This window comes from Pagrus pagrus (genome assembly GCF_965226575.1).
Source record: "Pagrus pagrus genome assembly, chromosome: 6".
Taxonomy (NCBI): Eukaryota; Metazoa; Chordata; class Actinopteri; order Spariformes; family Sparidae; genus Pagrus; species Pagrus pagrus.
The window spans coordinates 23,560,554-23,573,416 of record NC_140190.1 but is presented as its reverse complement, the minus strand read 5'-3'; the positions used below and the strand labels follow the sequence as shown (position 1 = coordinate 23,573,416).

The following is a 12,863-nucleotide window of genomic DNA, read 5'->3' as shown; positions in this document are numbered from 1 at the left end:
ACCCTGTTTCTAGCAGCAGCTAGCTGCATATAAAAGTTTAATGTATAAATTCATTTTTGAGCTGCACAATTAATCAAAATATTATCCAACTCACAATATGGTCAAGTTTCAACACTTTTTGATAAAGGTAAAATGTGTCAAAACAGCATTATGATCAAGTACCGTAGTGTTGCAGAGATGCCCTGGCCCACAAATCTTGTTCCTCAGATGAAGGAAAACAATCAATCATCACAGTTTCAATGTGTTGGTTTTATTCATTCCCACTAATCGTCCACCGTGTCAGTCCAAATAATCGCTATATAATCTTTTCTTTTTTCTTCTCAATATTGTGCAGTGCTAGTTCATTTTATGTTAAACGTTTTGGCAGATTAAACATTTCCAGCTGACACAAAACTATTTGGCTTTTCTGCCCTGGAGGGATGTGTAAAAGTAAACAGGGAAGTAATATTTCATGTTTAAATGTGCCCATTCTGATGAAATGATGAGATACAAGTGAAAATTCTGATGCACTGAACCACATTTTTTTCTATTCAAGGAAACACTGCTGGTTAGTTTGTCACTGTACTTTAGCTGAGACGCAGGAATAGGTGAGTTTCCTGTGAGAGAATTACTGCTACAAATGCTCAAATTGCTGCAAAACCATTACACACAAATAACCACACAAGGTGGCTGGACAGCTAGCTAGTGTTAGTGGTTAGCTGTCGACTTTATAAAACACAAATACACTGAATAGCTATTCAAAGCTTATAAAAATAAATACAATATAAATACATTTAAATGATTTGCACACTAAGTTAAACCCTCACATAAAACCTGACTTATATTTGCCTTCGGTGCTCTTTCCTGAATTTGTCTTTTAATCTGCTCAATTAAAAAGTTTTTTGTTTTGTTTTTTTAGTGGCACTAGTAGGACTAAATTATTGAATGAACACAGTCGATCATAAAAATCTGAGTTACTCTCGTTCTAATACAGGTATGCAATTAGGGTAAAGAGCTTAAGGTTTTCACCGTATTTCTGATCTGCTGTGATTTTTTTTCTTTACATTAAGCTAAATGCTGCATTGTCTATAATCCTTTGGGAGCTGGATAAGTGAATTAAAAAATATTTGCTGCGTAGTTATCTGTGTAAACAATACTGCATATGAGAAGGGAAGCATGTTCATATTCTAATGAAAAGAAAACTAGTTATAGAGTAACCGACACGTAATAAAACAGCTATTGTTGCTAAACAAATAAATTGCAATCAAATATCAGGCACTCGAAGAAACACATCTGAGGCACAGGACAACCCCCATAGCATTACAGTAACTACAGTATCCTGTATATCTCTCTGTTTTTCTGTTCTTGTGCTCTGTGTGCTAAATAATGTTTCCCCGTTGGACTACAAATTCATGGCATTGTGATAATCACAAACCATGCTCCTCAACTCAACCCAGGCTTTCATTGGCTGTTTGCTTGCTTATCTGCTTTTTTCTTGTTCTTTCGAAGACATGTTTATATAAAAACATTGAAAGTGGGTTAACTGGAAAGGCATCAAGGAGATTTTTTGAGCACAATTGCCTTTGCTTTAAACATAGAGAGGGGAAAAAAAAAAACTTTTGATATTCAGAGAGAGAATATAGCAGTGTGGAATGGCATTAATCATTTACAAAGTTTGATTGTTTTCCAGAGAAGAAGAAACATACACCAAGGCCCAGGATAGTTTGTTTTTGTTATATTTAAAAAGATAGCGCAGCTTATTTGGCCAAATTGGAAAGCCGCGGCTCCCATGCGATTAGTGCAGCAGCGGTTTCATATTTTACAGCAGCCTCCTTCCCTCCTCCCGCTTCTGCCGTTCACTCATTCCCCTCCACTCACCGGCTCCGTGCTTCGCCGATCTCTCAGTACTTGCCCAGTGGCAATATACAACTGCTCATTCTTGCACAATGAGAGAGGGAGAGAGAACAAAACAGGGTTCACACATGAAAGGGGACAATGATCCTTCTTCTTGGCTGCCATGATAAAACAAAAAAACACTCTTTTAGGGGAATAATTCTGCTTAATCAATTAAATATCAAACTAGTGGCTTCTCCAGAAAAGAGATGAAGCTATCACCTCTGTTCTCCCAGGGCTTCTCCTCCGATGAAGCTCTGAGATTCAGATGAAAAGATTCTGTTCACATATTCAGGCTTATAGAAAACTGACACAAAGAAAAAAATAAATCACAAGGAATCTTAATTGACCTTGTTAACCTTCGTAGATACATATTGATTACCTCATATTAGTCTTGTTATGCTGTAAATTCAACTGTGTAATTAGATGCGTATCCTTCTGAGACCTATGCCGCAGAAAAGACCCAGAGTTGCTTGTTTTAATTGGTCCACAAAAAAAGGAGCGGTGCTCCTCAAGGACAAAGGCTGAAACTCTTTTGATCCCATTATGGTGAGGAGTCTCAGCAACTCAAAAATAGAGATATTAGTGAACAAAACATTATGAGTTTAGTAGACCCACTGAAAACCATTACATTCTTCTTATACAGGACAGGCTTTTGCGAGCAAACACTGTTTAAGAGTTTTATTTAAGAGCTGGAAACACACAGGGGGAGAGACTGTGTCAGAGGTAACACAAACACAGGCCGACTTTGAGGGACCTGGGCTTGTTAAGCCATCTCAGTTTTTGATAAGAGGGAGACATGACGAGTTGTGAGAGGACTCTTCAAGTTTAAACATGTCCAGCTCGGGCTTATCACACAAAAACCTGTTAGCGCCACTTCTTGTCTCCAAACAGAGTGTCAGTCCTGGGTCCTCTGTGTCTCTCTGCTCCTACCGAGTGCGTCTTAACCCCCCTCCTGCTCTCCACCTTCTGCCTGTTCCCTCATTTATCTCGTCCATTTCAACCTCTATACTTTGTCGATCTCTCCCAGTTTCTGCCTGTGTGCCCTATTTTTTTTCCGTCTGGTTTTTTTGCCATCTTTGTCTCTTCCTCTTGCCTCAGTGTCAATTTCATTTTAGTTCTTATTATTCCTCCTTCATTGTCTCCTCTTTTTTCTATTATGAATTTCGTCTTTAATGTCTCTCACTCTACTTTTAACTACTTCAGCCGACTGTTATCGCCTCCTCTGCTTTTCTCTAGTCTCTTTCCTGATGCAACACACTACTACAGCAACCTACCTGTCCCTCTCTCCCTCTCTCTACCTTTACTCTCAGCTGTCTTGCCTCTGATAAGGGGGAATATGAGATCTATACCTACCACACTCAGGTTGACTGGCGTGAAGGGCTTTGGCACAGGCAGATCATAGAGAGAATTCAGCATGTCATTCAAGTTATTTTCCTGGGGGAGAGAAACAAACAACAAAAAGAAAAGACATAAAAACATGGGACGCATGAATTTTATTTACTAGTTTTGTTGATGTCACGAGTTATGTGTCAATCTTAACAACAGTGCTGGGACAGGCGCTGCTGCAGACCAGAGGGCAATCCTGCAGCGAGGCCTGAAGGGCTCCAAAACATCCGACTGACATATGTTTAACGAGCAATGGTGAGGTTAAAAGACGGCTGAGTGTAGGGCTGCAGACGCTTATTATCCAGCGGCGTTGATTTACGGCCGAGGGCGGGCTGTCAGTAATTAAGCGGGGGTCCCTGCTCCAAAGACAGGGGCTTTAAGAAGCCGTCAGAGTGCTAGCTTGACCACAGAACAGGCCCCGAGATTATTCTTGCAGCATTTATGAGCTCCAGGACAAGACTGCTATTTACACTCTCGGGCCTCTCGCTGGAGAAGTGATGGGGACAAAAGTTTGCAACTTGTACTCAAACTAAACTAACTAATGTGAACACAGAGGTTGGGCACTGTTGTTTGTTTTTCCACTCTTTGTCTATTTGCCCTCTAAGGGAACTCTGCTACGAGCCGTTGCTTGTTTGAGGAAATGTGCACATGCGTGTGTGTGTGTGTGTGTGTGTGTGTGTGTGTGTGTGTGTGTGTGTGCAGGCCAGGGAGAAATAGAAACCCGAGAGGAATGGGCGGTAATATACAGTAAGAGAAAGAGAGGGGTGGGAGGGAGGGGTGTTAGGGTGTGTGCAATCGAACAGCCTCCTGTCATGAGAGGCTCAATGCTCACATGCATGGTCAGCAACACGGCCTGGGGAAACAGTTCATTTACCCCTCGCCTTAAACCCTCATCGCTCTTCTGTCTTCCCTCGTCTGTCAACATCTCCCTCTCGCCTGGAACGGACAGCGGGGTAAATAGAAACCAAATCATGCACACTAACACTTCAGTCACCCAGGATTTCCAGCAATCTTTCTGTCTCTCTCTTCCTCGCACACAAACTGTCCTCTCCTACTCGTCTGTCTCTCTCTATATTAAACTATCCTGCTGAATTTCTTTCAATCGCAGAAATGTGTGTGATTGTTGAATGTTTATGTGTTTTATTGTCTACTTTAGCAAGGTCTCTCTGTCCTGATCATTGCTCTCTGAGGGGTCTTGGAAGAAGCAGGGACTACATGGCAATTGAAAGCAGTCCCAGAGCTCTCGGCATCTCTCCCTGGCTCTGCCTCCCTCCCTCCCTCCCTTCCTTCTTTTTCTCTCTTCAGTCAAAACATGGGAACATCACCTACACCCTCTGCGCTACACGCTGCACATCTCCCCAGTTTGTTGCATATTTTACATTTCCCTCCCTTTGCTAGTACAATGCAGTGAATAGTCAGGGGAAAAGACTTTTGTGAAGTGCGAGCATTTGTGTGTGTGTGTGTGTGTGTGTGTGTGTGTGTGTGGTTTCATTTTTTTCTTAACGATTTGTTTTCCAGTAAATCATCAGGAATAACTTCCAGTGTCAGATCAGCGTTTGGTCTGTGAAATGTCAACATTGTTGCTGCTAACAACGGGAGCCAAGTCGAGCCCAAGACGGTGAACAAAACTTGCACACAAAAGACAACATGCGGCATGCAGAGGAAGAACAGACTGGAGGAAAATATCTCACCAGTGCTGTTTCAAAAAAAAACACTAAACTGTGTGCTTGCTTCTCAGTCAAATCGAACCACCACATCTTATTTTTCATGTAACGTACTTACATGGCACCTTAAAATATATGTACTTAAAGTCATAAACAGTTGATGCATCGAAAAGAGACAATTACCTGTTGTTTTGTTAGGTAGTCTGCCAGAGTATTTAGCAACTTGTAGTAGATTTCGAACCATGGTAGATAACTGAAAGAGAGAAAAATGCATTAATGGAAATTTTTGTATCATTTTCTACAATGAAAAAATACAAAACAGATCAGTTTATCTAAAAGTACAACAACTGTACAGAGAGTCAGTCTACTGAAAACTTTTTTGTGCGTGTTGTGACTCAATCTTTACCCGTCAGAATGTCTATAAATAATTCTACCACCTGCTGGACAGTACAAATTTTAAGTATTAAGTTTGTTATGTATAGCCTTGCAATATTACTGTGTACTGTATGTGTGTCGCTGACCTATCGCTTAAAGATCAAGTGCATACAGGACATTGATAATTGATTGTGTTCCAAGCTGCAGCTGCTCCAAAGCAGAGTCACTGCTAAATTAAAGGGAAAAAAAAGTAAATGCTATCTAGTCCTTATTATGACATTCTTGGTACCCAGGGCCCTGCACATGCTACGCATTCCTGACATTCTGTTCTTTAAGCCAATAGGAAAGGAAGGAAGAAGGAAAAAAAACAATGGATTGTAGATTCTTTAACAAAGAACCATCATAGCTTTCATGTGATGCGGAGGGATGCTAAGGTTTACAAGCATGCTGCTCACAGATGCACAGGCTTAACAAAAATGCAGTACAAGATGCCTCCTGCCTCCCCCCCCCCCCGCCCCTCTCTGTGCCTCTTTTTATGCCCTTCACACAAGTAAAAAAAAATCGTTGCCTTATGCAATTAATGTAAAATAAATAAATTCATTACCAGGCACACACACTCAAAGTAATTTATACTGCAGTGTTTGTGTTAAAGCTAATCACTAAGTACACCCACCATAAGCTAAAAGCATCTGCAGCATGGCTTTCTTTACAAAGTTGACATTTTCTTGGCCAAGTCGACTTGCTTTCGAGGTGGAAGATGGCCAACATTTTTCTTTTGGCATAAAAGCTGCGAGGACTCAGCTCGTTTAATGTTATGCAATCAAATAATAAAAAACATGGTGTCCTATCAAGGTATTGAATTTTTATTTAGTTTGGGGTTTTAACATGCAATTTTGAAACGGCGCATGAATAATGATTCCAGATAAGGACTTCTTAGCATCGCGATGAAATAAACAGAAACTCCCATCAATGCTTCATTAACTTGCCTGGATGCAGGGGTTGAAAAATAAATTAGTGGCCAAATGAGCCAATCAATCAGAAGTGGATTCTTATTTGCTCACCAAAAATCAGCAAGTGAACAAGTGATAGTGTTATGAGTCGTTAAAACAAATAATTTGACTCAAATTAAAATTCCGATCAAGAGCTTAAGTGGGCAGTTTTTCAGTTATACAATAAAAAATGAATGAATAAGTAAGTGAAGCTTTGACTGTGTGAGAGTTTAGAAGCCAGTGAAGTCGTGTTCAGGCAGTTGGCTGGAGACTGTGGAGTTTGCAGGGCATGGGTCACTGGCTGCTCTGTAGACTGGAATTAACAGACAACAAGAAAACAATAAAGTGAACCTAATGCAAATTTTCATATCGCTAAATCCGCAAGGGGCCAATGACAGGCTGGGTTCCCGGAGGAGTGCAGCCAAGCGCACCAATCAGAGAGGTTGAGTGACCATTAGTCTGAAACAATCAGCCTCTTAGCATGCCAATATTTTGACGTCTGTGCGACGATTTACAGCAATCAGGTCACACTCGCAGGAGAAACTAAATCAAACACGCGTATGTTAATTCACATGCTGACCGGATATCAACCTTAAGACCTATTTCTGCCATGTCAAACAACACGTAACCCAAATATCTGCATATGGGGTCAGTTTACATTTAACCACTGCAGAGAAAGTTCAGTCTGATATAATGACTAGGGGAGAGAACAAAGCCTTTGTATTATCTGCCTTCTGTTTAAGAAGCCAGGCTTCTGGACATTAATCCTTCATTTTTCACAGTTGAAGGGGATGTAAATAGGACTCTCGCTGTCAGAGCAGCCGTCAAGCCTCACAGATCTCACAGTCATTACACTCCTACACCAAGGTGCTGTAAATCCTTTGTTTTAGAGGAAAATGCATGATCGCAGGAGGTGAAGGCAGTCAACCACAAATTATCAATATTCTTCTAACAACTTCCCACAATAGGTAATGGTCTTTTTTTTATTCAAATGTAATAGAATGAATATAAGTTAAAGATGTATTGTTTTCTTCTACTCACACCCCCCCTCCCCTTCAACCCCCCCGCTCTGTGCTCTCTGTTGATGCAAAGTTAAAGTTTGGAAAGCTTAGAGAGATACTCCTACTCCTCACAGTTCATTGCTCAGATCTGTTTGTGCTTCGCAAATCCTCCGATAGAGACAGAGGCATCCATCACCAGAGTGCTCAGTGCGTGGGGGCCCCGCAATCTCTCCTGCCATTTTAAACACATGTCTCCTCAAAGTGCCATGTACTCAAAGAATGAACCAGCTAATCTGCGGCCCACTCACAGCCCGTCGTGCTCTCCATCTCCGGCTCAGACCACCTAACAGAACGGAAATATTTAACAGAAGACAGGGCCATGCAAGTGGAACCTACAATAATGCTTTTATGGATAGGAAGTGAACAGGAAAACAAATGTGGCTGAAATATGAGAAAGTATTGGAGTGAAATAACCATTTACAAAATCTCCAAATACTCGTAGTAAAGGTGTTTTATTCACTCTTAACATTGGAGAACTTGTGTCAGCCTTCTGCTGCCATAAACTACCTGTTGGGTGCAAAGCACGACACTTATTCCTGTTCCTCAGATGAATCTTAAATCTCCTTTAATGCACAGGCACCTGTAATCGTAAGTCATCTTACACTTTGTAGACGGCTCAGTGGAAGATTTCATTACACCTTTACTTTCTCAGGTTAGGGGTTAAGTACAGGGAAGGAAGTGTCCTCCGGCGACCCACTAAATGACCACTAACTGAAGCAAGCCAGTCCCTAAAATGTGTCCTAAAGCCTCAGCCAATAAATAAAACTGAGGAAATCACATTTTTTCATCTCTGAATTACTCACAGAAAATCCTGCGAATGTCAGAAACGAACAATGAGAAAAGGCGGGGAATAAGACTATGAAATAGAACCAGTTATAATTGTTTTCTGTGTGTGTTGTTTCTTTTTGTTCTCTCGAGGTTTTGCCTGTAGGGCGCATGGCCCTTTCGGCCACGGCTTTAGCAATGAGACTACAAAGGTCTGTCCACATAAAACTGTCCTGCTCATTAACGCACTTCCTCCTGTAAGCAGAGGTGACAATTTTACGGTCCCAGCACTTCAACAATCACAGACACGCAAACTGTTTTAATTAATTTTATTTTACATCCAATGGACATCATAGATTAAATAAAAATAAACTTGTGGGCCTGGGCCTCCCTGCTTTAGATTTTAACCAGACGCATTTTAACTGAAAATTCTTTAGGATAAACAACTTACATTATCTGTACTTTTTCCGTTTTTCTTTGATTATCCTTTTTTTAACACAAGCAATCTGCTTTAATTTCCTTAATACTGCCTTGCATAAGTAATATGTTAGAATTAAAAACAGTTAAAAAAATAATAAATAGAAAATAAACGCTTGACCAAGGACCTTGAACGCAGCCACTTAATTTACAAATGTATCACTTGTCTTCTAGAATATATCTAAAATGCTGTTTTTTCATGCTTCAGAATATTTTCGCTTATCTTCTCACAGTGGGGCTACTTAAGATAAAAAAGGAAAAGATAAGGACATAAAAGAAAGAAAACATAACCAGGGAGCACAAAAACATTTTCAAATTAACAAAAAAAACAAAAACTTTCTATACGTTATTTTATTTTAAATGAAGCAAGCCATGCAAACTACTCAGAATGCATAATGAATTTTATACATCATATGTCAAATGAATTAGCACGTCTAACTCAGCGAGAGGGACAGGGGAACCTCTGCTAATTGGCAGTGAAGCTTCATGCATAATTATGGGCCAAGCGTCGTTGCTGTCGCACTGTGGCAGTAGCCGAATAACGAGGAGAAAAGAGAGAGAGACAGAGAGAGAGAGAGACACAGAGAGGGAGAGAGAGAGAGAGGGTGAAGGAGAGAGAGATAGAGAGAGAGACAGAGAGAGAGGTATAGAAAGAGAGAGAGGACGAGAAAGACAGAGAAAGGCAAAACAAAGGCCATGGAAGCTGGCCGGGAAGGGTGGGTGGTGTGGGGAGGAGGGACACTGTTCTTCACAGCAGCTCATCAGGGCAGCGACAAACCCACGACTGTCCATCAACAGCCACACACACCCAGCACCCTCCACACACACACACACATACACACACACACACACACACACACACACACACACACACACACACACACACACACACACACACACACACAGAGGAAGCGCGAGATCACCACTTATAACAGTGCTGCTTTACACTAACAGAGAAGAAGAAAAGGCTTTGTGCTCCTTTTCCTGTGTGTTGTTTGTTAAACTGCTTAATACATTAATTAAAAATTGATTTATTTTGTACATTTTCCTCAGTTTATTCTAAAGAGCACAAGCCTGTCCACTGAGATTAGCACTGGAGTGCTCCTTCTTTGTAATGGTAAGGTAATTACATCAGTAAAAACATTGTGTCAACATGCAATTACATGGGAATTAAATGATAATAGCCTTTGTTGGAGAGTAATTATGCGAAGAAAATGCAATTTTCCTGGGTTTGGTGTCCTCATTTATGTACGCGGTGATAGGATAAATCCACCTATGAAATATCAAAAACTGCTAAACTTTTGGATAATTATAGGCACATCACTAACATATTTGTGTGGGCAGATGAGAATATAAATTTGTTATTCTGGCATAGTGCAGCTCAGTGTGAAGTGTGAGAATGAATGGAAATGCTGTCTCAAAAATCTGTGTTCACTTCTAAGATCTGGTAAATTAATTTTTTTCATCACACTTGAAATATAAACGCGGATATGAAAAAAAAAAAGACAGTTCTGAGACTGATCCATAGATAATTTGAAAAAGGGCAGAACAGACCAAGTCTTGCTTATTTGAACGAGTAAATAAAGACACTGGTGTCTGAACAAGTCTTTTGCCCACACATTCTCTTGATTCTGATTCAGAAAGTGAAATGTGAAAGGCTGACTTTTATATGTTTGGATTTGTGAAGTGTGGCATAACTTTGAGCACATCCAGTTGTCTCTCATTTGAACTTTTATGAAATATGTTTAATCTTTTAAAAATCAGGAAGTGAAAGATGCACAGTGTTAAAGATGCTGGTGAGATTCAGTTCATTAGGACATGCTATTACATGAAGAATACAAAAGAAATAAATACAGTTTGGAGAATTAAATTAACACTAAGGCATAACAAGATTCAGTGAGCTGTGTGTGTGTGTTTATGTGTGCGTGTATTACCTGAGCAGACATATGCAGACCCGGCAGCCTTGAGTGAGTCGACAGAAACCAAACCTCTGTTTGCTGTCAATGTCCGTCAGCACAAAGGTGAAATTCTGCCCCACCTGATTGTGGGAAACCCTGGGGCAGGACACAAGGGACACATACACACTCATAAATGGCCAAAACAACATAAAGACTTAACAATCAATTGAATGCAATCCGGTGCAGTAAATCTATGAAATCTTTCAAATTCAAAATGCAACAAAATAAAACACAATTTGGTCTGGCTGCATCAGAAACAGATAAATCTCACCATGAGCTAAATCTCCAGTCAAGATCCAAATCAAATGTCACATATTTCCGCTGTGGCTGCTTGAAAAACTGTAAAAAGCTTTTCTAACCCCAAGGTAAATGTTAGAGAAGCTATGTTCCTCCCTACACCACTAGATGGCAGCAGCTCAGCTTCAGTAAAAGACTGTATATCCTCAACCTCCCCTCCACCCTCTCTCTCTCTCTCTCTCTCTCTCTCTCTCCCTCTCTCTCTCTCTCTTTCTCTCTGTCTTTACAATAGGAATTTTAACATGTCATTTTCCATGCTGAAAATAAGAGGCCGGTATTTTTCAGAGAGCTGCCGGCCTGATCGGACCTACATTATGTAGAAGAGGACACACTTGCTTAGACTAAAGACTCTTTCACACACATGCACACCATAAACATGCTTCTGTGCACGATCCGTCAAGTGGGCACGTCACTGATGACCTCATCAGCATCATCTTTAATGGAAGTTGTTGTTATCATTATCATCGTAATCACAGTGTGGCCTCACCATCGCAGCATTTACATTTTTTGTGGATATATTGCTAACAGCCGTGTGTTTTGCAGGTCCAGTTAGAACGCAGGAAAATGTCAGATCTTTTTATGGTTTAAGACCAGAGAGGTTATGTGCAATCACACCCGCAAATACACTCATCCCAACACTCTGACAGTTAGTTAAACATCATGTGAATGTACCCAGGAATGATGGTAATTTAACCATAACACAACTGTGAGATGCACAAAATACACATCATCTCATTTCCTTTTTCATATGTGTCTCTGTAGGTGGGAGGAGAGCTAGGTGTGCATATCTGTGTGTGTGTGTTGTGTGAAGGAGGTGAAAGTGAGCTAAACAGGGAAGCAACGAGGAATCGTACCTTTCCACGTCAAAGGGAAAGCAGAACTTTGGTATCGTCTGAAGGACCTCCTGAGAAACCAGAACAGAGAGACACACAAACACGCACCTTTTTAGAGAATCGCACATCAAAGAGAAAACAAATAAGAAGCATGTATTGCAATATAAAAATCTCTTGGGCTTCCACTAAGTGGGTGCTATCAACCGGCTGAACAAAATGAGGATTAATGTTAAACGCTGCTGATAGCAATCTGACAAAGTCTTCACATCCCAAACACTGCAGCCTAAATGCACTTAATCCAAATGAATGGGCAATATAAACCACTTCATTTGGCAGAGCAGAGTGGAAAGGTTCCCTTTTTTTTCCAAAGATGGGGAGGGATCCTCGATCCACAGCTTGAATAATTAGCAGTTAATAAGTTCATCGATTATCTGGTGCCAAAGGGAGATGAAAAGATGAAGGAAGAGAGAGAAAGAAAGAGAGAGAGAGAAGGGAGAGAGAGGGGACACACAACACCAAGGCTATGGTGGCAGATTGTAGTGACAATGGGCTAAGCAGCTCTGAGGGGTTAAGAGGTAGGAGGGGGGTACAAGCCTTCAGGGCTTTACCTCCCAACACCTCCCTTGTGGGTTGGGGGGGGGTGAGGGTCTGCATGCTCTTGAAGCGAGGTGGGAGGGGAGGAGAGGGGGGGGGCACCTTTCCACCAGCAGCATATGGATTTAGACAGGGAGCAGGAACAGAGCGGAGCACCATATGGGTGAGCCACTCCAGACCAGCCACACAGCCACCGAGTCCCGGGTCCCCGCTCTGTCTGTCTGTCGCTCTGTCTCCCCGTCTCTCTGGCTGCTAACCTGCGCCAGAGTCGGCGCCAGGCATCAGGTCCTTTTTTGCCGTCTGTCTTTCAGCTACCTCTCTCTCAGTTCTGGCCAACCTCGCAGACTAATCCTGGGCACTGGGTGGCTGTCTGCTCTGCTCTGGCCTCTCTCTATCTCTTTCTCTTGGTTTGTCTGCCAAGCTCAGCCACCGAGCCCAGGGTCTGTCTTTTCTTTCTGACTGGAGATGTCCGAGCTGAGAGTGACGCTGCCGCTCTACTGTGTCTCAGTCTACCTCCCCCAGAGACTGATCCGGACGACAGGTTGGGTGTCTTCTGCTGCTGCTAAGACCTCGCCGCAGGGAGCAGTCA

At 41.6% G+C, this 12,863-nt stretch overlaps 1 protein-coding gene across 3 annotated transcripts in view; it reads right to left on the bottom strand.

Moving 5' to 3' along the window:
* dennd1b (DENN/MADD domain containing 1B) overlaps positions 1–12,863 on the bottom strand; it is a 114,927-nt gene that overhangs the window by 57,628 nt on the left and 44,436 nt on the right. For 2 of the 3 annotated variants that reach the window (XM_084354561.1, XM_084354560.1), the window contains exons 4-8: positions 11,702–11,751; positions 10,527–10,646; positions 5,109–5,178; positions 3,229–3,309; positions 1,858–1,917 (exon numbers count right to left, since the gene is read on the bottom strand). In XM_084354561.1, coding sequence (XP_084210687.1) covers positions 1,858–1,917; positions 3,229–3,309; positions 5,109–5,178; positions 10,527–10,646; positions 11,702–11,751 — 381 coding nt within the window. The remainder of the gene's footprint in view (positions 1–1,857; positions 1,918–3,228; positions 3,310–5,108; positions 5,179–10,526; positions 10,647–11,701; positions 11,752–12,863) is intronic. The other variant, XM_084354562.1, reaches the window with a different exon arrangement.